General features: G+C 36.6%; 1 protein-coding gene across 1 annotated transcript in view; it reads left to right on the plus strand.

Annotated features, from left to right (window-relative positions):
* The window catches only part of NCAM2 (neural cell adhesion molecule 2), a 295,617-nt gene that overhangs the window by 121,649 nt on the left and 146,485 nt on the right, over nt 1-27,483 (plus strand). Inside the window, exons 7-8 of the mRNA XM_036744902.1 lie at nt 239-399; nt 5,321-5,466. Coding sequence (XP_036600797.1) covers nt 239-399; nt 5,321-5,466 — 307 coding nt within the window. The remainder of the gene's footprint in view (nt 1-238; nt 400-5,320; nt 5,467-27,483) is intronic.

Consider the following 27,483-nt stretch of genomic DNA (forward strand, 5'->3'; position numbering starts at 1 on the left):
GAGAAAACTTTCAAGTATAACCCCAGTATCCCAAAATAAACTTTAATTGTACATCTCAAATTAATTTGTGATAGCCGTATGACTAGATCTATGAATACTAGTAACTGTGGAATGATAGACATTTATTTCTAGTTCAGAAATTTATGTGAAATTTCCTGAAATTATGAAGTAAGCTCTATAAAACATAAATAAGTGTTTGCTCTCTGTCTCTCTCTCTCTGTCTCTCCCTCTCTCTCAGGAATGGCAAGCTTATTGAAGACAATGAAAAATATTCATTGAAAAAAAACAGTACTGAACTAACTGTCAGGAACATTGTAAATAGTGATGGGGGTCCTTATGTCTGTAGAGCCACAAACATAGCAGGAAAAGATGAAAAACAGTCATTCCTACAAGTCTTTGGTAAGTATTAACTGATTGCTTTATAACCTACCTACATTTCAGTGACAACCAGTATAATAGATTAAAAATGCTTTCAAAAAATGCATGTATGGGAATGAACTTTATTTCTATTTACTGCCATAAGTATTAATCAAGAAAAACTACAATTAGTAAGCATTGATCTTTGATTTATAACTGTAACACCCCCTTCCTAAAGGTTAAAAATGACAATGACCAGTTGAGAGTATTGTGTATATGGCTTAATTATAGGGAAGAATTTTTAGTGTGAACACAACTACCTTGGCATATGTAACAAAGTTTTTAAAAATGTTGCCCACGGAAGGATACATAATTTTCAATCTCATTTCTTTTAAATACTCTAAGTACTATATATGTTGGTTTAAATTTGTAGATTACCCATCTATTTTGTTAAAGTATTGTAAAATGCTTAAAAGCTAAGCAGAGAGAAGAGAATAAGTAGGCATGAAGTACAGGTTTCCTTGGGATAACTTTACCAAAAGAGTTTTTTCAAACATACTTTAATATTTTTAAAAGTACTTTTTGGTAATTAAGTTTGAAATGAGACATTGTCGCCTCAGAGATAGAAAGGGCTGGGTTCCAGACCTGCCTCTGATACATAGTGGCTTTTTGACCCTGGATAAGTCATTTAATCTTTCAGTGCTTCCAAGCAGCTCTCTACCACTCAAAATTGAAGAAAAGTCACAGATCTATATTGGTAGAAGGAACCTTCTTGCCATTTCTCTACGCTGATGAAATCACAGGTCCTGATTTTTTAGAGAGAGTTGAAAATGATAAATCTATATACTTGAAGAAAATTCCTAGGAAATAAGCTCCAAGCTACTTGGATATTTTCAAATTAAGGACTCACTGATTTCTCAGTGACTTTGAAGTGATTAGATTTTTGCTTCTTAAGGCAAGTGGCCAAGTGATTTGCCTCTACCATAAATCCCTCTGGAGCTGTCCTTACTTTTCTACAAAAATAATTCTATTCCTGGTAAGAATTCTCCAGGCTACTATTCCCCATAGTTTAAGTAATACACTACCATTCCTCATAACTATTATTTCTGTCTTTAAAGAGCTAAAAAGGGGAAAGGGAGTTTTATTCCTACAGTAACATTTATAGAGAAAACTGATTCTCCCCACCTCCAGACATGCCTTTTTAATGGAACATTAAATAAATTCGTGTTTATAATAAATAAATATTAGCGATGCAGCTGTAACTAGTACTAGAACTATTAGAATTGTAAAGTAAAAAGAAAACAAAGGTTTTGCCAGGCATTCACACTTGAAACGAATCTTATAAAAGTAAGAAACATTTCCAATGTGAGTATTTCAATAACGGGACAGGCCCCACTACTGAGTAGTGAATTGTTCTAATAATGATAGATATCTAATGCTCCTAAATTTTAACACTGAGCATCAACCACCTTTCATACCTACCTTTCTACTATAGATATTACGAAGAAAATAAAGGCAATGATTTAAATTTTTTTCATCTTTTTTTTCCCCAGCGAATTCTCTTTTAGAGGTGCTAAAAAGTAGCAAAATGGCTGATTGGAATTTTATAGCTGATTGAAATTGGAATTGCCAAACTCTGAGGAGGAGTTTGGCTGTAGGAGAAATGAACTACAAGCTACACGAACAGGGGAATTGTACTGCCTCTGTCTCAAGTCTTCAGTCTGCATGATAGACTGAATTATAGTCATCTATCAATTATATTACTGGTCGTATAACTGACTCCCCTGTTTATAGTGCTTTAAGGATTGGAAAGCACTTTAGAGAGAAGAAAATTCCAAAGGAAAAGATGACCTCCAAATCATTTATAATTGTCTTTGGAAGACAGTTTTATACTTCTTTTTTTAATATGAGAGAGTTTGTGTTTATTAAGGTATTATTTAAGAGTCCTTTTGGAGGCATGAATTTTGGACTGCAGAGCTATGAAACTTCTATCCTCATATGACAAAAATACAGCCAGCTTTTCCATTTCAGCATGAATGGTCTAAGAGTAATCTTAGTTGAAGCCTCAAAGTCAACCTAAGACATCATGTAAATGCAAATCATTAACAGTATTCTCTAACATTATCACAGTAATAAATTTAGTTTAAAAAATAATGTCAAAACTTGAATAGAACTAGAGGCCATACATAAGGATCCCTGAAGCCACAAGCTGATTTGTTTTTAAAATGTATTAAATTAAATTAAAATTAATTTTGTTAAATATTTCCCAATTAAATTGTAATCTGGCTCAGCTAGGGAGATTGTGGGTCCTATGTTTGACATCTCTGTTTAAAGCAACGACAACAACCAAAATACTTTAGATTACCATCTACCTCACTGTATTACACATTTATCTGATGTCCTTGCCCCCACTGTCTCTCAGCTTCCATGAGGCGCTTAGGAAGCAGCAAGAACTATGGAGATAGTGGTGAAGCAAGATGTTTTATTCAACACATACTAATGATCAGAAATAGCTGGGGAAGAGATGCCACCTAGATGGGTCAGGTGGTCCTCAGGCAAAAAGTGGCATCAGAAATTTATCCATGTGGAGGAATTTGTATGGGGGCTAAGGCGGGATCAGGTCCCTGTTTTCCTGAACCTTTAGTCAAAGTTGTTAAACCTAGGGAAGTCAGCCCAGCTGAGGAGTAGGAATCAGGTCTTGATATGCAAGTTATAGATACAGAAAGATCCTAAATTATTAGATCCTAATAATAGAGACTGTGCCATTATGCCTACCAGAAAGTGAAGGGTGGGGGAATAGGTTGTAGTTGACAGTTTGAATAACCACGTCATTTAGGAACTACCTATTAGTAACTCTTTCCTGGTTCACGAAAAGGAAAAGTTTATGTAAATTAGGGAGCAACTAAAGAGTAAGTAAAATTTAATATGGAAAAATGCTTTGTGTTACTTCTGTGAATGATATAATAGAACTTAATTGATATTTGAATAGACCAGGCATTTGTAAGCTGTTAACTAGGCCTGGGAGAACTTAGATGCTCTGCTGGGCCTCAATAGAAGAGATACCCTACTGCAGATTTCCTGCCTTGTGTTCTGTGTTACAGACCTCTTTGACCTCTGGGTGCCACCACCTCAGCCACCCCTTCAGCCTGCCCCCAACTAAAGGGGAAAAAAATTTGTGAGGTGGCATTATAAATGTATTAGAAATTGAATTTTATAACTGAAATGTAGTATCTTTATGGTAAATTTTATGTTACGGTTTAAAGGTTTTTATACCTGCTCAAAATATCTTCATGAATTTTTGGAGGTTTGCTGCTCTGATTAAGAACAAATGGCACAAACCTATCTCCCCTTATTGGAGGTGATAAATGTATTGTTCTAGTTAAAGAGGTGATTTTTACCTACTAGAGAATAAACAAAATTGGAGCTACTTTGGAGTAATTGTTTGAGTAAATTAGGAGCTAAGTCTCCTGAGCTGTAATAGACTATGCAACTCAAGATGTAAAAATTTAAACAGTGAGGTGAGGGAGGTTTTTTGATCTCTTGAAATAAGAAGGATATGAGAAACCTTAGGTGTTTATCCTTTATGATATGGAAGCTATAATAATAAAATTGCAGCATGAAATTCCCAGGCTCCAAAGCAGAAGGATGGAGGCTGAGATGTGAAGCCTCTGTCTGTCTCTCTTGCTTGGTAAAAACTCAGGGACAAATGACAGAATGGGAACTGGATTTTGAACACAAAAGGAGTTTGATCCCACACTTTGGGTGATTTAAAAGGAAATAGATAAAAGGTGATAGGCAGCTGACAGTGCCACTACGCTTCTTTGAAAATGAAGTAATTGATAAGAGTGGGCTCTCAGTTTAGTTTCAAGGTACTACCAGAAAGTTTTGAGATTTTAAATGTTACCATTAGTGGTTATAAAATCCAGGTTCGATTTAGTTGAAAACTGCCCTGAAACTATATCACAATGTGGTCTAAATGCGTTTTCCTGTCGAGATAATTGTGGTAAATCAGAACATAATGCAATTACATTTGCTACTTGACATATAATATGCTGTAAAATGCAGGAAATCAGGAAAAACCTGATTCAAAATCCAGTCTCAGAAATTTATTAGCTGTGTGACCTTAAGGAAGTTACCTAACATTTGTTTACCTCAGTTTACTCATCCATAAAGCGCATGAAAATAATACTTACCTCCAGGTTTTTTGGGACAACCAAATGATATAATGATTGTGAAGGGCTTAACATGCTGCCTAAAATAAATTTGGTAAGTCAGTGCTTTAGAAATATGGTTAGAAAAGTAAATTCTATTTTACTCTGGCTTCTCTTGGCTTATAGATTCAATTGCTAACTGTAATGTGCATTCTCTTACTACTTTCAAAAGAATTACATATTTTCGTATCTTTTATGTGATTATTATAGTATGTAGATTAAATGTAATCCATCAATACATAGAAATGAAAGTACATAAGGAATTTATTGAATACTACAAGATACTCGTGACTTATGAAAACTATTAAAATGCTTATTTTTCCTTGTAATGCCAGCCACCTCTGGGTATTCCATGAATAATAAGTGTCTTTTTTAAAAATTAGTTACTACATCTAAATCATCAAACCATTTTTTTTCTTTTCAGGACTCAGATAAACGAAGTTTTTGAGGAATTTAGAACATAAATCTTTATAAAGATCAAGACTTTATTACATTGTTTTACTGTTTGCTTCACTTAAGAAAATATTGAAAAATATATATGTTATAAAAAAATAACATGTAATTCGTATTGCTAACTGATTTTTGAGAAGAGTAAACTGTTGTTAATGAAATTGTTAATGTTTGTCTAGATGATAACTATTTTCTGTATTTGATATCAGAAAAAAATCCATTCAGTATTTTCCTCTTATGTGGAACTGTTTTAAAGTTCTAGAATGAGTTTACTCAAGTACATACACATTTTGTTTTTACAGTACAGCCTCACATAATACAACTTAAAAATGAAACGACTTTTGAGAATAGTCAGATAACACTTGTATGTGAGGCAGAAGGAGAACCCATTCCTGAAATCACATGGAAAAGAGCTCTGGATGGAATAACTTTTTCTGAAGGAGACAAGGTAAAAAAAATCTTTTCCTAATTATTTTGTTATAAAATCATAAGCTTTAATATTTAAAAATTTTATTGAATTCTTCCTATTACTAGAAAATACTAAAGCTGATCATCTCTATTAAGAGACATAAATAACCCCAACCCAAAGTAAAATAAATTAGCTTTACCATTATTTCAGAGAAATACTAACAAAAATATTTGCCTTCACTCTCTTGCTCATTTAAAGCCCTTTAGAAACGTGTTTCTAGCCTACCATACCAGGCTCATTTTATATCACTCCCTCTCATGCATTTGATGTTCCAACCAAACTGGTCTACTTTCTCTTCCCCACATACTCCCTTCCCAATCAGGGGTTTTTAACCTGAGATCTATGAATTTTTTATGTTTTCAAAAATATTTTGATAATTATATTTCAATATAATAGGTCTTCTTTGTAATTTTGTTTTTTAATTTTATGCTTTTAAAAACATTTTGAGAAGGGATTCATAATTGGTTTGTACAGACTGCCTAAGAGATCCATGGCAGAAAAAAGGTTAAAAACACACCTGCTCTGTATCCTACCTGTGCACAGGCCACGTACCACATAACTAGAATACACTTCTTCTTGATTTTTACCTTCTACAGTCCCAAGCTTCCTTCACACCTCAGCTAAAATGCCATCTCCTGTACAAGGGCTTTCTCTTCTCCAGGTTAAGCATCCCTTCTCTTGTATGACATGGTTCAATTAACCTCTCTGGGTTGCAATTTCCTCTTATGTAAAATTAAATGTTTGGAGTATATGATCACAAATGTTCTTTCCAGCTCTCCGTGTTTGTAAGGTTTCAGTAGACATAAGATAGAGGTATTTTTTACTCTTAATTCAGTAATCTAATATAATAGCTTTTCTTCCTAGCTTTGAGCTTTAGATAAACTTGCAGCCAAGAAGAGGGACAGGACTTACCAACTTATAGTTAGCCAAACACCTATATAAGGGTTTTCTCAACTTTTTTATAGTAGACTCATACCCTAGAGCTTTTAGAATGACAGTACCTTTCCCTTTACTACTGTCACTGCTTCTTGCTTCGTTTCAGAAGTACTCCAGTTCAGCTTTCCTGGCCAAGATCTTTACCAGTCACTTCTTCATAACTCACCTGAGACAAAAAGGTGCTTTAACTAAAGGAAAAAGAAAGCAACTTGCAAAGTATGCAGTTAGAGGATTATAAAGCAAATGTGCCTTACCTTGGGATATTCCTAGTAAAGCAATAGATTAGCTTCCGGAAGCTGTGTCAGCTTCCCCCTCTAATCTAATTAGTATCTTGAATTGGCCTCTTGAAATATCCTGCCAGCATGATTTTTCAGGAAAAAGAAGATTCCATCATTGTGGTCAATTCAGCTCCTTTTCTGTCCAGCTTCAAAAGTGCCTTTCTGAAAACTTCCGCAAAGTTTCAGCTTCAGAGTACACATTCTCTGTCCTATTAAACTGGTAAGGCTAATAAAGAGCTGCTGGGTCTGATTAAAAAAATCCATTCCTGTTTTAGCTCAGCTGCTGACCCCCTCTACTTCTCTGTTGGTTCACCTACAGGGTAATAATCCCAAACCCACATTAATATATTTCACTTGTAACTAATACCTTCAGGGCTCACTCACCCAACTCACATTGCCACTGGCAAGATGGATTCCCCCAAGGGGTGGCTGTTCTTACTTTCAGGATCCTGAGAGTAAGATTTTTCTCTGTCATTAGCTCATAAGCCCCACTGGGTGCTTTCACTTAATAATCAGCTGGTGGACTCAGTTCTTCAGCAAAGGCATTTACTGTTCATGGAATAGCAAGAACATTAGTTACAAAACACCAGGGGTACACTCTTCTGCAAATGCACCAGAGTGCAGGAGTGGTACAAACTTAAAGTATACTGTTAGCAATGTATATGTATAGGGAACAAATATGTCTGAGAAAACTCATAGCTCCTGAACTACAAAACCTCAGTAGTTCTAACTCTTCTCTCTATGGAAGGTCCTCATGACATTCTTTGAGGAAGTTTTCTTAGTATTGGTCATCAACAAGGCCGTCCACTGTACACCTATCCCCACTCAGATAGGCAGCTCTCCTGGGCTTGCTCTTGTTAGAGCCTGGTGTTTTGATTAAATTAACACTTGATGGCTGTGTTAGTTCGTCATCAGGCTGTGCTCCTGTGGCCTGAGCTGGGGAGTTGCTGGGAGGGGCTGCCAAAAAGGAGTAGAGATGCCACTGCACCCCTGTGTAGCTGCTACCAGGTGGGTTGGGCAGTTTTCTTTTTTTAATAGTATTTTATTGTTTTCCAACTACATGTAAGGACAATTTTTAACATTCATTTTTTTAAAAATGTTGAGTTCCAAATTTTTTCCCTCCCACCTCCCTTTCTCTCTCCCTAAAATGGTAAGCAATTTGATATAGGTTATGTATATATATATATATATATATATATATATATATATATGCAATCATGTAAATGTATTTCCATATTAGTCATGTTGTGAGAGAAGAAATAGACCAAAAAGAAAAAATTCACACACAAAACAATAAAGAAAGTGAAAATAGTATGCTTTGATCTGAATTCAGACTACATCAGTTCTTTCCCTGGATGTGGATAGCATTTTTCATCCTTAGTTCTTTGGAATAAATCTTGGATCATTGTATTGCTGAGGAGAACTAAGTCTATCATAGTTGATTATCACTAATGTTACTGTTATTATGTAGAATGGTTTCCTGGTTCTGCTCACTTCACTTTGTATCACTTCATGTAAGTCTCATTTCTTATAACACAATAGTATTCCATTACATTCATATACCAAAACTTGTTCAAGCATTCCCCATTTGATGTATATACCCTCAATTTCCAATTCTTTGCCACCAAAAAAGAGCTGCTATAAATAATTTTGTACATGGAGGTCCTTTTCCCTTTTTTTAAAATCTCTTTGGAATGCAGTCCTAGTAGTGGTATTGCTGGATCAAAAGATATGTAGTGTTTAATTGCCCTTTGGGGTTCCAAATTGCTCTCCAGAAGAGCTGGATCAATTCACAACTCTACCAACAATGCGTTAGTGTCCCGATTTTCCCACATCCCCTCCAACATTTATCATTTTCCTTTTCTGTCACATTGGCCAGTCTGATAGGTATGACATGTACCTCCCAGTTGTTTTAATTTGCATTTCTTGAATCAATAGTGATTTAGAACATTTTTTCATATGACTATAGTTTTGATTTCTTAGACTGAAAAATGCCTGTTCATATTCTTTGACCATTTATCAATTAGGGAATGACTCATAGACTCATAAATTTGACTCAATTCGCTATGTATTTGAGAAACAAGGCCTTTATCAGAGACACATGCTAAACATTGTTTCCTAGCTTTCTGCTTTCCTTCTAATCTGGGTTGCATTGGTTTTATTTGTGCAAAAACCTTTGAATTTAGTATAATCAAAATTATCCATTTTACTTCCCATAATAATGTCTGTCTCTTGTTTGGTCAAAAATTCTTCCCTTCTCTATAGATGTGACAGGTAAACTATTCCTTGCTCTCTTAATTTGCTTATGGTATCATCTTTATATCTAAATCATGTACCCATTTTGACCTTATCTTGGTATATGGTATAAGATGTTGGTCTATACATAGTTTCTGCCATACCATTTTCTAATTTTCCCAGCAGTTTTTGTCAGATAGTGAGTTCTAATCCCAGATGCTGGAGTCTTTGAGTTTATCAAATACTAGATTACTATGGTCATTTATTACCGTGTCTTGTGTACCTGAATATTTTCTACTGATCCATCAATGTATTTCTTAGCCAGTACCAGATAGTTCCAATTATTGCTGCTTTATAATATAGTTTGAGATCCATTATGGCTAGGTAACCTTTCTTTACATTTTTTTATTAATTCTCTAATTAATTCTTCCAGATGAATCTTGTTGTTTTTTTCTAGCTCTACAAAATTGCTTTTTGGTAGTTTGATTGCTATGGCACTGAATAAGTAAATTAATTTAGGTAGAATTGACATTTTTATTATATTGGCTCAGCCTACCCATCAGCAATTGATATTTTATTGTTTAGATCTGACTATATCTGTGGGACAAGTGCTTTGTAATTGTGTTCATGTAGTTCCTGGGTTTGTCTTGGCGGGTAGACTCCCAAGTATTTTATATTGTCTACAGTTTTAATATCTTGTGACTTTGCTAAAATTGTTAATTATTTTAAGTAGTTTTTTAGTTAGTTCTCTAGGATTCTCTAAGTATACCATCTTTAAAGAATGATAATTGTGCTTCCACATTGCCTAATCTAATTCCTTCATTTTTTTTTCTTCTCTTGTTGCTAGTGCTAACATTTTTAGTACAATATTAAATAATGGTATTAATAATGGGCATCTTTGCTTAACCCCTGATCTTATTGGGAAAGCTTCTGGCTTATCCCATTACAGATAATACTTGCTGATGGTTTTAGATAGATACTACATATCATTTTAAGGAAAGCTCCCTTTATTCCTGTGCTCTCTGGTGTTTTTAATAGGCATAGGTGCTGTATTTTGTTGAGAGTGTTTTCTACGTAATCTACGTAGATAATCATGTGGTTTTTGTTGGTTTTGTTATTGACATGGTGAATTATGCTGATAACTTTCCAAATATTTAACCAGCCCTGCATTCGTAGTATAAATCCCACCTGGTCATAATATATGATTCTGATGATCTATTGCTGTAATTGCCTTGATAGTATTTTATTTAAAATTTTTGCATCGATAATCATTAGAGAAATTGGTCTATACTTTTCTTTCTCTGTTTTAGCTCTTCCTAGTTTAGGTATCAACACAATATTTGTGTCATAAAAGGAATTTTGTTGGACTCTGCCTATTTTTCCAAATAGTTTTATATAGTATTGGAAATGATTGTTCTTTATATGTTTGGCAGAATTCACTTGTGAACCCATCTTGCCCCGGGAATTTTTTCTTACAGAGTTTGTTGATGGCTTGTTCAATTTATTTTTCTAAAATGGGATTATTTAAGGTTTATATTTCCTCTTTTGTTAGACTAGTTAGTTTATATTTTCATAAATTTTCATTGGTTTTCCTTGGATTGTCATATAATTGGGCAAAATATTGCTTTAATTTCCTCTTCATTGGTGTTAAATTCTCCTTTTCCTTTTTGATACTGTATATTTGGCTTTCTTTCCTTTTTTAAATCAAATTAACCAGTGCTTTATCTATCTTTTTGTCTTTTTTATAAAACCAGCTCCTAGTTTTATTTATTAGCTCAATAGTTTTCTTTCAGTTTTATTGATCTCACTTTTGGTTTTCAGGATTGGTGCTTATTGTGCGTGCCAAATTCATTGATCTGCTCTTTGTCTATTTTATTGATGTAACAATTTAGATAAATAAATTTTCACCTAAGTACTGCTTTGGCTGCATCTCATAAATTTTGGTATGTTGTTTCATTGTTGTCATTCTTTTAAATGAAATTATTGATTGTTTCTATGATTTGTTCTTTGACTGACTCATTCTTTAGGGTCAGTTTAGTTTTCAACTAATTTTCAATCTGTCTTTTCACTGCCCATTACTGAGTGTTATTTTTAGTGCATTTGATCTGAAAAAGATGCATTTAAAATTTCTGCCTTTCAACATTTGATTTTGAGGTTTTATGCCTTAATATATTTTCAGTTTTTGTGTAGGTGCCATGTACTGCTGAGAAGAAAAAGTATATTCTTTTCAATCCCCATTTAGTTTTCTCCAGAGGTCTGTCATATCTAAATTTTCTAAAATTCAATTCTCTTCCTTAATTTATTTCTTGTTTATGTTGTGGTTAGATTTATCTAGATTTATCCCCTCTCAGAAAGAGGGAAAGGTTGATGTCTCCCACTAGTATAGTTTTGCTATCTATTTCCTCCTGTAATTCACTTAACTTTTCCTTTAAGAATTTGGATGCAGTACCACTTGGTGCATATATGTTTAGTATTGATTTTTCTTCAATGCCTATGGTATCTTTTACTAAGATATAGTTTCCTTCCTTATCTCTTTTAATTAGGTCTATTTTTTCTTTTGCTTTGAGATGATGATTGCTACCCTTGCTTTTTTTTAACTTCAACTGAAGCAAAATAGATTCTGTCCCAGCCCCTTACCTTTACTCTGTGTGTGTCTCTTTGCTTCAAATGTGTTTCTTGTAAGCAACGTATTGTAGGATTCTGGTTTTTAATCCATTCTACTCTCTGCTTCCATTTTATGGGAGAGTTCCTTAGTCGGGTAGTTTTCTTAGCCATTGTGCTCTTCTAAGGGTGTGGAAAACCTGTCTCTGCTAGACAAGTTAGTGTCCTAACCTCCTAGGATCTAGACTCTCTTCAGTGGGCAACTATGGTCTTTTTTTTCACCTTCAACCATTGGCTTGGCTGCATGATACTTAAGTTTTTTCACCTGGAGTGCTATAGAGTAGGACAATGATTCTTAGCTTAGTATAGGCAGAAACTTCTTCCCTTTGACTTGTGAAGAGCTTCAACCTTGAGACTTTTTGTCATCTGGCAAGAGATAGAAGAATTCTTGCCTTACCTAATTGACAAATTCTCCCTGGCTCAAAAATCTCTTCCCTCAGTAAGCCACTCCATATTGTCTCATGGTCATTATTCTCCAGCAGCTCTGTGATATCACCTACTATGTGCAAGGCATTGTGCTAAATGGTAGGAATACAAGGAAAGCCAAAAAACAGCCTTAGTTCTCAAGGATCTTGCAGTTTAATTGGGGGAGACAACATGGAAACAGTAACATACGAACAAGATCTATACAGAATGAATTAGAGATAATCTCAGAGGGGCAGCTCTAACATTAAGGAAGACCTAGAAAGGCTTCTTACAGAAAATAATACTTTAGCTGAAACTTGAAAGAATGCAGGTAAACGAAGAAGCAGAGACTGAAGAGAGATAGAATTTCAGGCATAAAGTAAGGGCGTTGAAAATGCCCACATCTGGGTGATAGAGTGTTGTGTGTGAGGAATAGCAAAATGTGGTTATTTTCTCCAGTGATACACTTCATAGCCTACCCATGCCTCTTTATACCTGTGACTCTTATCCAGGTAAAATAAATTCATCACAAGGAGTTCACACAACATCTTGAGAATTCTCCCGTTATTCTCTTAATATTGTGAAGATACCAAAGGAACATGCAAGCTACCCATTAGATAGCCCTCATCCTAGCCAAATTTTTGGTTCACATATTTTTTGACAGAATCCTTTACATCATGTCTCCTGAATAAATTCTCATTTATTGTATGATATTGTCATTTCAAGCCTACCGTGCACCTCTACATTGCTTTTTGGGTGATCCTTAGTTTCAGTTCTCTAGAGAATTTTGGTGTTCCATAATTTTCAGCCATACAGAATCACTGGAAGAATATCAGAGTTTAAAAAGATCAGCCTTTGTTTCAGGAAAAAGCTCTGGGTTCATTAGAATAACTTTGCAATTTCCCAAAGGAAATTTAACTCGTTCTAGAATCTTCCTTTCAATTGTGTGCCCCCTTTATTTTCCATTTGTAGTGATGGATGACCTCTCCAGGTTGTTCATCCATTTGCATATCATAGTTTATAAAATAGGCATTCTTATCTACTTGATTTTTCCCTTATGGCTATAGGTTTGGCCAAACTCTTTTGACAGCTAGATGGCACAGCAGATAAAGTGCTGAGCCTGGAGTCAGGGAGACTAATTTTCCTGACTTTAAATCTAGCTCCAGACACTTATTAGCTGAGCAAGTAATTTAGCCCTGTTTGCTTCAGTTCTTTATCTGTAAAATGAGCTAGAGAAGGAAATAACAAACTATTCTAACATCTTTGCCAAGAAAACTCCAAATGGGATCACAAAAAGTCAGACATGACTAAAAAATGACTGAACAACAACAAAAACTCTTTTGAGTGATTTTTTTAGGGTTTCCAAGGATTGAATAAATCAGCATAATGTCATCCACCAGCAGGAAGCATCTGAAGAAACTCACCATCTATAAGAAATCCTTCTTTAACTTGGCCCTTGCACTGGATCTCCTCTATGACAATTGGAAGCAAATTTCTCTAGCATCCATACTTCTCTCTGCTTTGTACTTCATTTGTATTACTAGTCATAAGGTTAATGATGATGGTTTATTGTCATCAACATATTTTCCAAGAATCTTACAAATTTTGGTATACACATGGAGCAAAAAGATGGGTCAAACAACACCATTCTCTTAGTTCAGGTTTTATGTTGTAATGAAATGGGGCACTTGAACTTGTTAACTTGAACGGCTAAAGAAAGGAAAAGGACTGTATAAGAATTGAAGTTCTTGTTTCTGACCCACCCCTCATGCAGGACGGGGCCTTCATCTCCACTAATAAGGAGATAGTCCAATACCAATTGGTTTTGGGACAGGAGTTACCCACACACACACACACACACACACACACACACACACACATACACACACATATATGGGAAGGAAGATGTTGACATCTATAAGCAATAAGCCAATGAACTTGAATCTGATTTTGAAAAACTCTAGTATGTTCAAGGTGGGAGTCAACTGAATCAGTTATTTACTCCACCCCCCTTTAAGTACAAAATACTCTAGCAGGTAAGAACACCACTACTAAATTAATCAGTAAACCAAAAACATTATATTGAGCTCAAACAACCTAGTCATGTTTGAAAGGATTGAAGTGATGCTGCATAGGAGGTGGATTTGTGTTGGCTAAGAAGACTGTGGTGGTGTTGTGGTTGTGGTGGTGGCGAGTGACATCATTTCAATTGTGTCCAACTCTTCGTGACCCCATTGAGGGCTTTCTTGGCAAAGATACTGGAGGGTTTTGCCTTTTCTCTCTCTAGTTCCTTTTACAAATGAGGAAACTGAGGCAAATAAGGTTAAGTGATTTACCATGGATCCCACGGTTAATAAATGTCTGAGGGCAGATTTGAATGCAGTAAGATGAGTCTTCCTGACTTCAGGCCTAACCTTCTATCCACTGTTCCACCTTGCTGCCCCACATACCCTAGCATTGTTGTTGAGTCATTCAGTTGTGTTCAGCCCTTTGTGACCCCATGGAGCATAGCACACCAGACCCTTCTAAGCCCCACTAACTCTCTAAGTTTGTTCAAGTTCATGTTCATTGTTTCCATGATCTGTCCATCTCATCCTCTGCTGTCCCCTTTTTCTTTTACATTCAGTCTTTCCCAACATCAAGGTCTTTTTCAGTGAGTCTCATCTTCTCATTATGTGGCAAAAGTATTTATGCTTTAGCCTCAGTACTTGACCTTCCAGGGAATAGCCCGAATTAATTTCTTTAAGTATTGACTGATTTGATCTCATTGTTGTCCAAGGGACTCTCAAAAGTCCTCTCCAGCAACACAATTCCAGCAACACAATTCAAAAGCGTAGATTCTACGACACCCAGCCACACATTGCTACAGGAAAAATCATAGCTTTGACTATATGCACCTTTGTTGGCAAGGTAATGTCTCTGCCTTTTAGTATGCTGTCCAGATTTGCTGTAGTTTTCCTTCCAAGGAGCAAGCATTTTTTTAATTTCGTGGCTGCAGTCACCATCTGCAGTGATCTTTGAGCCCAGGAATATAAAATCTGACACTGCATCCATTTCTTCTACTATTTACCAGGAAGTGATGGGACTGGTTGCCAAGATCTTAGTTTTTTTGATGTTCATGCCAGCTTTTACACTCTCTTCTTTCACTCTCATCAAGAGATTTGTTAATTCCTCTTCACTTTCTGCCATCAGAGTGGTATCATCTGCATATCTGAGATCGTTTATATTTCTTCCAGAAACCTTAATTCTGGCTTTTGATTCATCCAGCCTGTCATTTCACATGATGTACTCTGCATATAAGTTAAGTAAATAAGGTGACAATATACAGCTTTGTCTTACTCCTTTTCCAATTTTAAACCAATCAGTAGTTCCATGTTCTGTTCTAATTGTTGCTTCTTGGCCCACATACAGGTTCCTCAGGAGACAAGTAAGATGATCTGGTATACCCATCACTGTGAGGACTTGCCACATTTTGTTATGATCCACACCGTCATAGGCTTTAGTATAGTCAGTGAAGTAGAAGCAGATGTTTTTCTGAAACTCCCTTGTTTTCTCCATAATACAGCAAATGTTGGCAATTTGGTCTCTATCTCCTCTGCCTCTTTGAAAACCAGCCTGAAGCGTGGCTTGCAGAATCTTAGCATAACCTTGCTGGCATGTGAAATGAGTGCAGTTGTTCAGTGATTTGAACATTCCTTGGTATTGCCTTTCTTTAGGATTGGGACAGAAACTGATTTTGTTCCCAATCTAATAGCCACTGTTGAGTTTTCCAAACTTGCCAGCTTACTGAGTGCAACACTTTAACAGCATCACCTTTTAGGATTTTAAATAGCTCAGCTTGAATTCCATCATCTCTGCTAGCCTTGTTGTTAGCAGTGCTCCCTAAGACCCACTTGACTTCATTCTCCAGGATGTAATCTTCCATAAAATAACAAGTGAGTTTGGAAATAGGATTTAAGTGGCTAGCCAAGAGATTGTATTTCCAGCTAAGCCCCTGAAAAGTGAGAAAGTGAGTAGGGGACAGAGAGAGAGAGACAGAGACAGAGACAGAAAGAGTGCACCTTCAAGGGCTGAAGAGGAAAGAATCTATACCATAGATTGTATAGCATAGAGACAACAAATGGAAAGAGAAAGAGAAAGTAGGATTGAGCTGTAGCAGTGACAGGAGAGATCAAGGATGGCCATTAATCCTATAGGTGTCTCAGACCAAGAAGACTTGGGCTGAAGCCATAGTTTGTGCCAAATTTTCAACAATTAGGGATTTTTCAAGAATAGCTCTTGTACACCAACTCCCCTTCTTAGTCATTTGTCCTACATATTGAAATCCAAAATAGTTGGATCTGTTTACATATCTACCCCCAACTCCCCTTCTTAGTCATTTTCCTACATATTTAAATCCAAAATAGTTGGATCTGTTTACATATCTACCAATGGTGCTCTTCTTCATATACATTCTCCAACATTGGCCGTTCCCATTTCTGGGAACAGCCAATCTCTTCAAAGATTGTGATATTCCAAGATTTGCAACCATACAGCATCACTGGGAGAACATTTATTTAAAAAATATTGAGTTTTGTGTCCAGAAAATGCCTTGGATCATTAAAAGCACTTCCTAGTTTGCCAAATTCATTATAGCTTAATGGTTTCTCCTATTCAATTTTGGGTGAAGCTCACTGTCAACTTGAAGGAACTGTTCTAGATACTGACATTGATATAATAATTCAGTGAGTTGCCAATTAAACTTTATGTCATAGTCTGGAAAATGTACATTTTTCATCCATTTGGCTTTTCATGTATTATGGATCTCATTAATATACCCTGTATATTTTGGTCTAGATCTAGCGTGATTAAATTTAATTGAAAAACTGATAAATTATACACTTGGGTTAAAAAAAATCAATGAATAGTGTTATGGGAGAAATATATCTTCTGCAAGTTCATGTGGTAGGTAACTGCTGCCAACATATATTTACTGCAACATAGAAATTATTGAGGTAAAAACCTGAGTTTTATTATTATGCTCAAGCATAGGTGCCTGCCTCAGAGAAAACAATATCCCTGAACCATCATTAGGATTCTAACAAGGCTTCTTTCTTATAAGCAAAATTACATCAGAGTGACAGAGAAATAATTCTTCTACACATTGCAATCTTGTACATTCCTCTTAGGCCATAAAAGTTAAATCATAATAACATGCCCTTCAATGTCATAAAAGTTGAACAAACTAAGAGTCACAATCTCATATATCCCATAAGGAAACAAACTCTATAGGTAAACTAAGTCAAATTACAGATTGAAATGCATTTAGAAGGTTTACAAATATGCTAATTGAGAAGGAAGATTTACATGTTGCCAAATAGGAATAATTGAGGTACTTTTTCTGACTTCTTATTCAATTAATTTTTAAGATCTTAAATTTTCATATTTCATCGAATTGATTTCAGCTAGCTTAACAACCTCTCTCAACTAGGAAAAAATGGCCCTGACTTTCCCTTAACATTAATATTCCATCAGTCCAGTTTGATCAGGTGAGGTCAAAATTAACAGAAGACAAAGGCATTCAGTTAACCAAAAGTTTCAGAAAGGTTAAAAAGAAATCAAAAATCAAAATTCACATTATAATAGGATTCATAAGTAAATATTTCATGTGAAAAAAATATTGGGATTTTAGTGGACTACAAGCACAAAGTGAGTCAACAGTGTGCTAAGAAAACTGGAAAGCATTTTTATTTTTAATTTACAACACTCAGTTCCACAAGTTTTTGAGTTCCAAATTTTCTCTCCCTCCCTCTCTCCCCCTTCCCTCCCAGAACGGCATGTATTCCGATATAGGTTCTACATATACTTTCGCGTTGAACTTATTTACATAATAGTCCAGTTATAAAGAAGAATTATAACCAATGGAATGAATCATGAGAAAGAAGAAAGGAAACCAAAAAGAATGGGAAAGAAAGAGAACAAATAATTTGCCTCAATCTACATTCAGACTCTGTAATTCTTTCTCTGGATGTGCTTAGCTTTTGGAAAGTATTTTTAGTAGAAAACAGGTTATACTTACTCTGTACAAAATAGAAAAGTTCACATCATAAAAAAAAATAGATGAGGTTAGGAGGAGGTAACTTTCAGCTGTATGATTTGGGGAAAAAATTACTTCCCATAAAAAGGATAGTCGTAAAAGATGAGTGTAGTGTCAGCTATATAAAATTAAAATTCACAAACAACATCAGCATAACTAAAATAAGAAAAGAACTTGTGGAATGTGGAGAAATCTTTACATCAAATAGCTGATAAATGTCTGATATTGAAGATATATAGATGATTGATATGCTAGAAAAAAACAAAGCACCTTTCCCACCAATGGTCAAAGGAGTAAGAGTTTTTGGTTTTTTAATGCAATCAAAAATTCATATTAAAAATGTCCAAAACCCACTAATAATGAGATTAATGAAACGTCAAACAATTCCAAAGTTTTACCTCACATATTAAAATAGCAAAGATGTTAAAAAAAAGAAATCCTTATTTGGGTTCACCCTGATTAAAGAGGCAAACTCAACAAGTTAAAAGGAGGCGTTTAGGGTGTGGGAAAGTTCCTCAATCTCTAGCACCACATCATATATAAATCAATGACTCTCAACCAACCACCCCAGTGCTGAGAAGCACTCCAAGACAAAAAATCCCACTTTACCTGCCCCATTCAAAGGCAAGACTCATTAAAGTCACTTGGTTGCCTTAGCATCCCAAAAGAGAAGAACAGCAAAAAATCCTGCCCTGATTACCATTACACCCATGTATGCCAAAAGACGCATGTTGTGGATAAACCTTTTTTAATGTATTATACATTGCAACGTATACTTAAATAAAAAGAGAAAAGAAAGAGGACTTCCCTGTTTCCCAAACACTGAAATGCTTTTTGTTTCTTTCAGAATGGAATTGTTTATGAAGACTTTGCTTATCATAACTGTATTATTTGTCCTTGTAATTTCACAGAGAGTTAAGTGCCATGTGTTGGAATTCTTAAAGAAATTTCACAAATAGTATTTTACTATCAGTCTTACCATTTAATAATAACAGAAGACAGTGGGTTTTTCCTACTTGCAGACTTCTTATGCTGCAGTAAATAGAACTGCAAATGACTTTAAAAGCATACTGCATCTGATAGTTATTTTCAGAATATGTCCCTTTTTAGATGTCAGTAAATTTGCAGGCTAGAAGAGGAAACATGGTAAGGGCATATCCTACCCAGGCTACATTGGCACCTCATAGAAGTTGAGCCCCTTTCAGGTGTGACTGAATTATTTTACACTTCACACTTACTTTTTAAGGATTTGAGACTTTTAGCAATTCCTTTATATGTGAAAAGGCATCAAAGAGATAGTGAAATTGCCCCAGGGTATAAATTGTCTCTCTGGCTTTTCCCCAAGCATTCTTTTTCTTTTTTTGTGATCAAAATATTTTCTGATCAATTTATTTTATTTCAAGAATCCACCAAAAGAAGAGAGGGTAGAGGGAAGAGACTGAAAGCTTATTTTACATTTCTTGGTTTTAAAACACACACACACACACACACACACACACACACCCTGTTAAATTTGTCTATAAAAAACAGTTCTTGATGCATCTTCATTCTTTTTCCATGCAATTCTTGCTCTTTCTCTTTTTGAGATATCTTTCTGTTGTTAACTCCGGAAAGTTTTCCAGTTAATTTCTCTGGAAATAGCACCTACTTTCTTCTGTACTACTTTGTATTTAAGGGAAAACTTTACATTCTTGTATGCAAAATCTGCTGAGTGCTTCTAAGAGCATTCATACAAAAGAGGTTGGCAGACTGTACGATATCTATATGTCAACATAGACAGTTGGGGATGGCTAAACTAAATAAAGGAGTTCCTAAGAAGATCACTAATGACTTTCCTGAGAGGTTACAATTAAAATACTTCAGGATTACTGCTGTTTGCAACTGCCTGATACTCATCAGGATGACTGGAGATGGCCCAGGATGATTTGGTCAAATTCACAATGCCATCTATGTATTTGTAGGACTATAACCCCAAGGGGCCAGAATTTTAGACACTATCCACCTTGCTCAATGATGACAAATTGAGGGACTCTTTAAGTGTCTTTGGGGTGGGACATAGCTAGGTAGCTCAGTGGATAAAGCACTAGACCTGGAGTCAGGTAGACTTGATTTCAAATCCAATCTCAGATACTTATTAGATGGGTGACCCTAGGCAAGTTATTTAAATTCTGTTTGCCTCAGTTTCCTCAACTGTAAAATGAAGATAATATTCAGTCCGTAAGCACTTATTAAGTTCCTACTATGTGCTAGACATTGTACTAAGCACTGGAGAAAAAAATAAAGGCAAAAGCAATCCCAGCTCTTGAGGAGTTTACAATCTAATGTGGGAGACAACAAGCAAACAAATATGTACAGACAGTTCATATATGTGATAAATAGGAAATAATTAACAGTGGGAAGGCACTAGAATTAAGAGGGATTAGGAAAGAGATAATAATTGTAAAGCAGGTAGCACTGTGCCTGGCACATAATAAACACTATATGCATGTTTACTCTTATTATTACTATAGAAGGTAGGATTTAGTTGCCATGATAAAAGAAGCCAGGGGGTAGAGGTTAGGAGACAGCCAGAGAAAATGCCCAGAGCTAAGAGGTCAAGTATTTTGTACCTATAGCATCAAAAAGGCCAGTATAACTAGAGAAAAGACTATATGGCGGGGTGGGGGTGGTAAAGTATAAGAAGACTAGAAAGGTGTTGGGGTAGGGTGGTGTTGAAGGTTGAGGGAGACGACGTCCAGGAATCCCAGGACTGGAGCTCCCAGATGGGGTCATTGAGAGGGAGTGCCCCTCAAGCACCCAAGTACTGGAGAGGGTCGGGGCTGTCTGGAATGAATTCACAATCTCAAACATTCTTTAAGTCAAGGTGGCAAAGGTTTATTATGCTTTACAGTGGGCAAGAGTTCTTAGGGAACCTGCAACCTTACAGGGCTACAGGGAAAGTTTAAATGCCAGATTTGGGGCTGAAACCTGTCAGTTAGGTGTTTTGTGGTGGGATTAGGGAGTGGTTAAGGGGTGGTCAGTTCTTAAAGGAACATGCACTTTTTGTATCTACTGCACAGGTTGTTACCCAGAGTTCACTGGGAAATAGCCCAAGGCGGGGCTACCTGGGGCTGTGGTTTTGACCATGAAACATCACTAAGTCAACCATCAGTCACGGCTGACTGGGAATATCCAGGTGGCCTCCATCAAATGTCTTGTTAGACAAGATGAATGTAAAGGAGTATACATTTGACTATGTCTAGGATACATATCAGGAAGGTCAGTAAGTAGAAAATATTGTTATGTCCCAGTGCACAGCCAATTAACAATACATAGGTATTCTAAACTAATAAATTCTATAGGTATGGCTGGACGCAGTATCAGAAGGAGAGATGAGTGTTTGCTAAGGTGTGCTGCCCTTGAACTGGAGAGAAACTGCTAGGGCCAATGCTTTGAAGCTAGGGAGAGACGTGATTTTAGAATTGGGGTCCAGGCACAGGCACCCAAGCAGAGGCTAAGGAGAAATGTGATGTTAGAATTAGGGTCCAAGCACAAGCACCCTATCAGTGAGAAGGGAGATAGATTACAAGGTATTTGAATGCCAAACAAAGAATTTTGTCTTTGATTCTGGAGGTGATAGAGAGCCACTAGAGTTTGGGGGGTGGGTTAGCATAGTTGGACCATCACTTTAGAAAAATCTCTTCGGTTACTGAATAGAGGATGGATTAGAGTGGAGAGAGACTTATGATAGTCAAACCAACCAGCAACAATTCTAGCATTAGGTGATGAGGGCCAATACAAGGGTAGTGGGAAAATCAGAGGAGATAAGGGAGCTTATTCAAGAAATGCTGCAAAGGTTAAATCAATAGGCTTTGACAACAGATTGGATATTGGGGGTTAAGAGATACTGAGGAATCAAGGATGACACCCAGGTTGCAAGCCTGGGGGACTGGGAGGACAGTGGTACCCTCAACAGTCATTTGTGGCTGATGGCAAAATAAAAGGTAGAACCATCTTTGCATGTGGCTTAGGTGTCACAGTGGATAGAGTGCTGAGCCTAAAGTCAGGAAGACTCATCTTGCTGAGTTCAAATCTGGCCTCAGATACTTACTTGCTGTGTGACACTGGGAAAGTCACTTAACCTTGTTTGCCTCAGCTTCCTCATCTGCAAAATGAGCTGGAGAAGGAAATGGCAAACCACTCTGGTGTCTTTGCCAAGAAAATCTTAAGGGGGTCACAAAAAGTCGGTTGTACACAACTGAAAAAGACTTAGAAGAGGTGAGGTGGAGTAAGTCATGGTAATTGAGTAACTTGAGGAGCTGACTGGTAAGGGTCTTTGAGGAAAAGTCGGTATGTATGTTGGAGTCCTCTAGAATGAGGGCAGGAATTGAGGAGGAGAGAAAGAGCATCAACTAGGTACTGTACTTTTTGAAGAAGAAAGGGGATCATCCTAGAATTCTGTAGACAACAGCTATCAGGATTTTGATTGGGTGGAAGATGTGTATGGTATAGACCTCAAAAGGAGGAGTGGTTACTGAAAGATGAAGATGGAGGAGAACCTGAGAATAGCATTGGGGAGCAAAGGATATTATAATTCACCTGTCTTGACTAGTGAACTGAGGGGAATGTGTGAAAGTACAGCCAGTACTGGAAAGGGTGGTGAGGGAAACTGTGTCATGGGAAAGCTAGGTATTCCTGATTGCCAGAAGATATAAATAGTAGAAGAAGAAAAAATTGAAGAGGGAGGCAAGTTTGTTGCCTATGGAACAGGCATTCCAGAGGGTACAGTGGAAGGAGTAGGTAGCATTTGATTGAGACTTTGGGGTGGGAGGGCTGAAGAGGATGGGAATAAGGTGACAAGAAGTAGGGAATGAAGTTTTGATGATCCTACAGGGATTCAGAATCATTGGGATTTGTAGGGCAGTGATATCAAAGTCAAATAGAAATGGGGGCCACTAATCTATATATAAGGATCCTGGTAAGCCACATATTGACTTAGTTTTAAAATGTAATATTATGCATTTTACTGTGTTTTTATTCATTTTGTTAAATATTTCCCCATTACATTTTAATCTGGTTCAGGCTGCATTTGGGAGGCCCATGGGTAATATATTTGACACCTCAGGTATAGGATGTGTTCAGGTATGGAATTGTTACTCATTAAGTTAAATTGTTCCCTTTCTCTTCCGTCCCTCCCTCCATCCCTTCTTTCCTTCCTTCCTTCAACAAATTAGTCTTTGGCCTCCTCTCTGAGAGGTATATAGTGAAATGTGTACAGTGATATGCTGGCAAACGTTTAGCAACAAGCTCTCTGAAAAAAAAACAAACGTATGTATATATACTCAGAATGCATTATTGAGATTTTCTCCATCACTTTCTTAAGTCTAGACAATCAACAAAACAATAAATCAAGCCCTAATTTGTAGTGTTTGCTGGTTTCTCAGGCATAAATCCTTGCACTGAAAAGTAAACAGTTGATTTAAGCTGGCTCCTGTGCACCTCTGGATCTGTACCCTGATTAAGAGCCCAGTACTCTGGGCCTCTGCCTTTCTATCTGATTGTTGTTGCTAGACAGATTCACAGGGACAAAGTGGAAGAGAAACCTTAGGGGCAGCCAATCACTGAATGGTACAGATTATGACCCCACTTATCAGTCGCAAGAGCATTGTGTTTAAGTTTGCTAAACTGATTATGACTAGGAAAACCTTGCATTCATCGCCTAAATGAAGTTGACTAAACCAGTTATTAGGTAATGAGAATTTCTTGGCACTTAGAAGTTTCAATTAGTGGTCAAACAGGGAGTCACTTCTGCGAGCTAGCATCTGACAATAGGCCAGTCCTCACAATCATTGTCTTTTCTACTGTAAGGATGGGGCTCCTTGAGTTGATGAATTATTTCCACCCCACATAAAGTACATGCCAAGGATGTTATACTCCGATACCTTTGTCAGGTGAGAACAAGCAATCATTCAAGGTTGTGAGAAAAGGCCTAGACCTCAGGGAGTCAATCTTAAATGAAACAATGCCACACAACAAAGTTGTATGGATTGGTTGAAGAATTTATACTGTACCCTGTGAGGCTTGAATAAAACCAGAATGAGGCATGTGTTATCCCCATTGTCTGCTACTAAAGATGTCCTGATGCTTTCACTGAGTCTGCAGATGATAATCTTATATTCCAGTACCCATTCTTTCCAACTGAGTAGTAGTCCACAGAACATTAAGTAAGCAAACACAACCAGAATATATGCCATCTTGGAGTGGGTGGGAGGGTAGAAATGGGGAGAAAATTTGTAATTCAAACTCTTGTGAAAATCAATGCTGAAAACTAAATATATTAAATAAATTAAGTATTTAAAAAAAAGTAAGCAAACATCTTAGCAAGATGGTGACTTTGCTCAGACCTTTTCCTATCTGAACCCCAATAAAAAGATGACAAGAAAATGGTGGTGATGATGATATTTGTTGATATTTACATAGCATTTTTACATTTCCAAAGCACTTTAGATACCTTGGCTCTTTGGAACCTGACAATGCTCCTGTGAGTACCAGTGAATTAATATTCTAATGTCTGTAGGCAAAGAATTTGATGAGCCAGAGACACAGATTAAGGACCTGATGGGTGAGATTATGGCAACATCACATGAAACTAAAATAAAAATGTACCGAAGTATAATTTTAACCAACTACTTTGCTTGGGAATTTGTAATGAGTTTTTAGAATATAACATTTACAAAATAGGTTTAATCTGTCTGAACCAATGGGGATAAAAATGCCTATAGTACATACCCACATTGTTATTATCAGAATCCCATGAAAATGGATGTAAAAGCACTTTGAAAACTTTTGAGAAGTACTACGCATATGTGAATTATTACTTCGTCTTTTAAGAGTCCAAATCTTTTTTATGAACCACTTAACTTTGAATACCTTATTTAAAGAAATAATATTATGACTAATTTTTAAATGCTACCTCAACTCTGTAATGGAGAAAAAAAAAGCTCAACATACTATAGAAGAGTATAAATTCTCAAGCTGCTTTTTCTTTATGAACTGGCAGAAAATGGTTAAATTACACACTTCAAGGACATAGAGAACATATGCCTAAAGAAGTCATCCAAAGCTACAGGAATCATGATAGTGATTTGAGGAAGTCATCAGTAAATAGTTGGTAATTCAGAGCAATAGCTGGTAATGATCAATCAATAAGCATAATCGTTTAAGCGCCTACTATGTGCATATCCTGTGCTAGGCACTGGAGATGCAGATACAAAGAATGAAATAATTCCTCCTCCCCAGGAGCTTTCCTTTCATTAGACTGTGAGCTCCTTGAGAGCAGTAACTGGTTTTTGCCTTTCTTGGTATCCCTATTACAGTGCCTGGCACATAATAGGCACTTAGGGAATGTTTACTAACTGGCTATTGGAAGAGACAATAAGTACATATGTAAGTATAAGCAGAATAAATGTAAAACCAAGAAATACAAGGCAGTTAAATACAATGTAAATAAGGAGTGAGAGCAGTTGCAAGGATCATGAAAGGCCTCATTCAGAAGATGATGTTTAAACTGCATCAGGAAGGGAGACATTCTGTGAAGAGGTCAGAAGGGAATGCATTCCAGGAAAAAAAAAAGGACAGTCAGTGCCCAAGGCACAGAGATGGGAGATTCCATGTCACGTATGAAAAACAGAGAAAAGGCCATTGTGATGTATCTCAGCAAAGTCGGGGAAGGGGGGAAGCGTACAGCAAGGCTGGAAAGATAGGTTGGGTTCTAGTTATAAAGGGTTTTAAACGCTACATAAAGGAATTTCTATTTTATCTTAAAGACTCTAGGGAGGTACTGGAGTTTATGGAGGAGTTAAATGATCAGAGGTGCAATTAAGTAAGACCACATGTGGAAAGGCTCGAGGCAAGAACAATTAGGAGACTATTGCAGTAATCTAGGCAAGAGGTGATGAGAGTCTGAGCTCAGCTTCATTGAGCTCTCAGTCATGTTCCCAAAACACAAGTCTGACTTCATCACTCACCTATTCATTAAATTGCATTGGTTCCCTGTTGCCTCTAGGATTAAACAGAAAATGCTCTGTTTGGCTTTTAGAGCCCTTCATAACCTTTGCCCTTCCTACCTTTCTAGTCTTCTTACACTTTTCACTGTGCTCCCCCCATAATCCCCAAGGCCACTAGTTCTTCCTCACACAAAGCACCCCATCTCCCTCTCTGGGCGTTTTCCCTAGTGGTTTTCCCCATGCCTGAAATTCTCTTCCTCTTCAACTTCACCTTCCAGTTTCCCTAGTTTCTTCCAAATCTCAGTTAAAATCTCATAAGAAGCTTTTCCCAGTCTCCCTTATGCTTGTGCCTTCCTTCTAAGATCATCTCCAGTTTACCTGTACATATCTTGTTTGTACATAATTGTTTGCATATTGTCTCCCCCAATTTGATTGTGAGGTCAGGAACTATATTTGCTTTTCTTTGTGTCTCCAACATCTAGCATGGTGTCTGGCACATAGTAGGTATTTTAATAAATGCTTTTTTACTTGACTTCGTAGCAATTGAGTAAAAGAAAGGGAGGCTGAAACATTGGTGGCTTTTTAGACAAAGATAGGGAAGTTTTGAAGCAGGGTGGATTTTGAGGAAAAATAATGAGGTTTAGGGGCAGCTAGGTGGTGCAGTAAGTAGAGCACCAGCCCTGGACTCAGGAGGACCTGAGTTCAAATCCGGCCTCAGACACTTGACACATGTACTAGCTGTGTGACCTTGGGTAAGTCACTTAACCCCAATTGCTCTGCCCCCCTCCCCCAAATAATAAATAAATATTTAAAAAATAAAATTAAAAAAAATAATGATGTTTATTTTGGACATGTCATGTTTGAGATGTCTCTGGGATATCCAGTTTGGAATATACAATAAGCAGATGATGATGTGGGAGTAAATCTTGGGAAGGACTTGGGCTAGATACATGGATTTGTAAGTCATCTGTGTAGAAGTGATAATTAAATCCATTGATGCTAATGAAGTCACTAACAAAGAGACTAAAGAGAGAAGTCCCTAGAACAGAACCTTGTGGAACACCCACAGTTAAGGAGTGATACAAAGAAAGATCTAGGAAAAGCAACTGAGGAGGTATAGTCAGATAAGTAGGAAGAGAACCAGGTGAGAATAACATTATGAAAAGTGAGAGAGAAGAGAGTATCCAGATAGCAGCAAGAGCAAGATAATTGAATACTGAGAAAAGACTATCAAGTTCAGCTGTTAGAAAGTCATTGATAACTTTGGACTGCAATTTCAGTTAAGTGATGAGGTCAGAAGCCAATGAGAGGAGAGGAAATGGAGGCAGTTAACATTGACAGATTTTTTTTTAAGAATTTTGCTGAGAAAAGGAGAAGAGATGTTGGATGAGCAACTCAGAGAATGGTAGGGTGTGGCGAA

Source organism: Trichosurus vulpecula, chromosome 2, assembly GCF_011100635.1.
Source record: "Trichosurus vulpecula isolate mTriVul1 chromosome 2, mTriVul1.pri, whole genome shotgun sequence".
Taxonomy (NCBI): Eukaryota; Metazoa; Chordata; class Mammalia; order Diprotodontia; family Phalangeridae; genus Trichosurus; species Trichosurus vulpecula.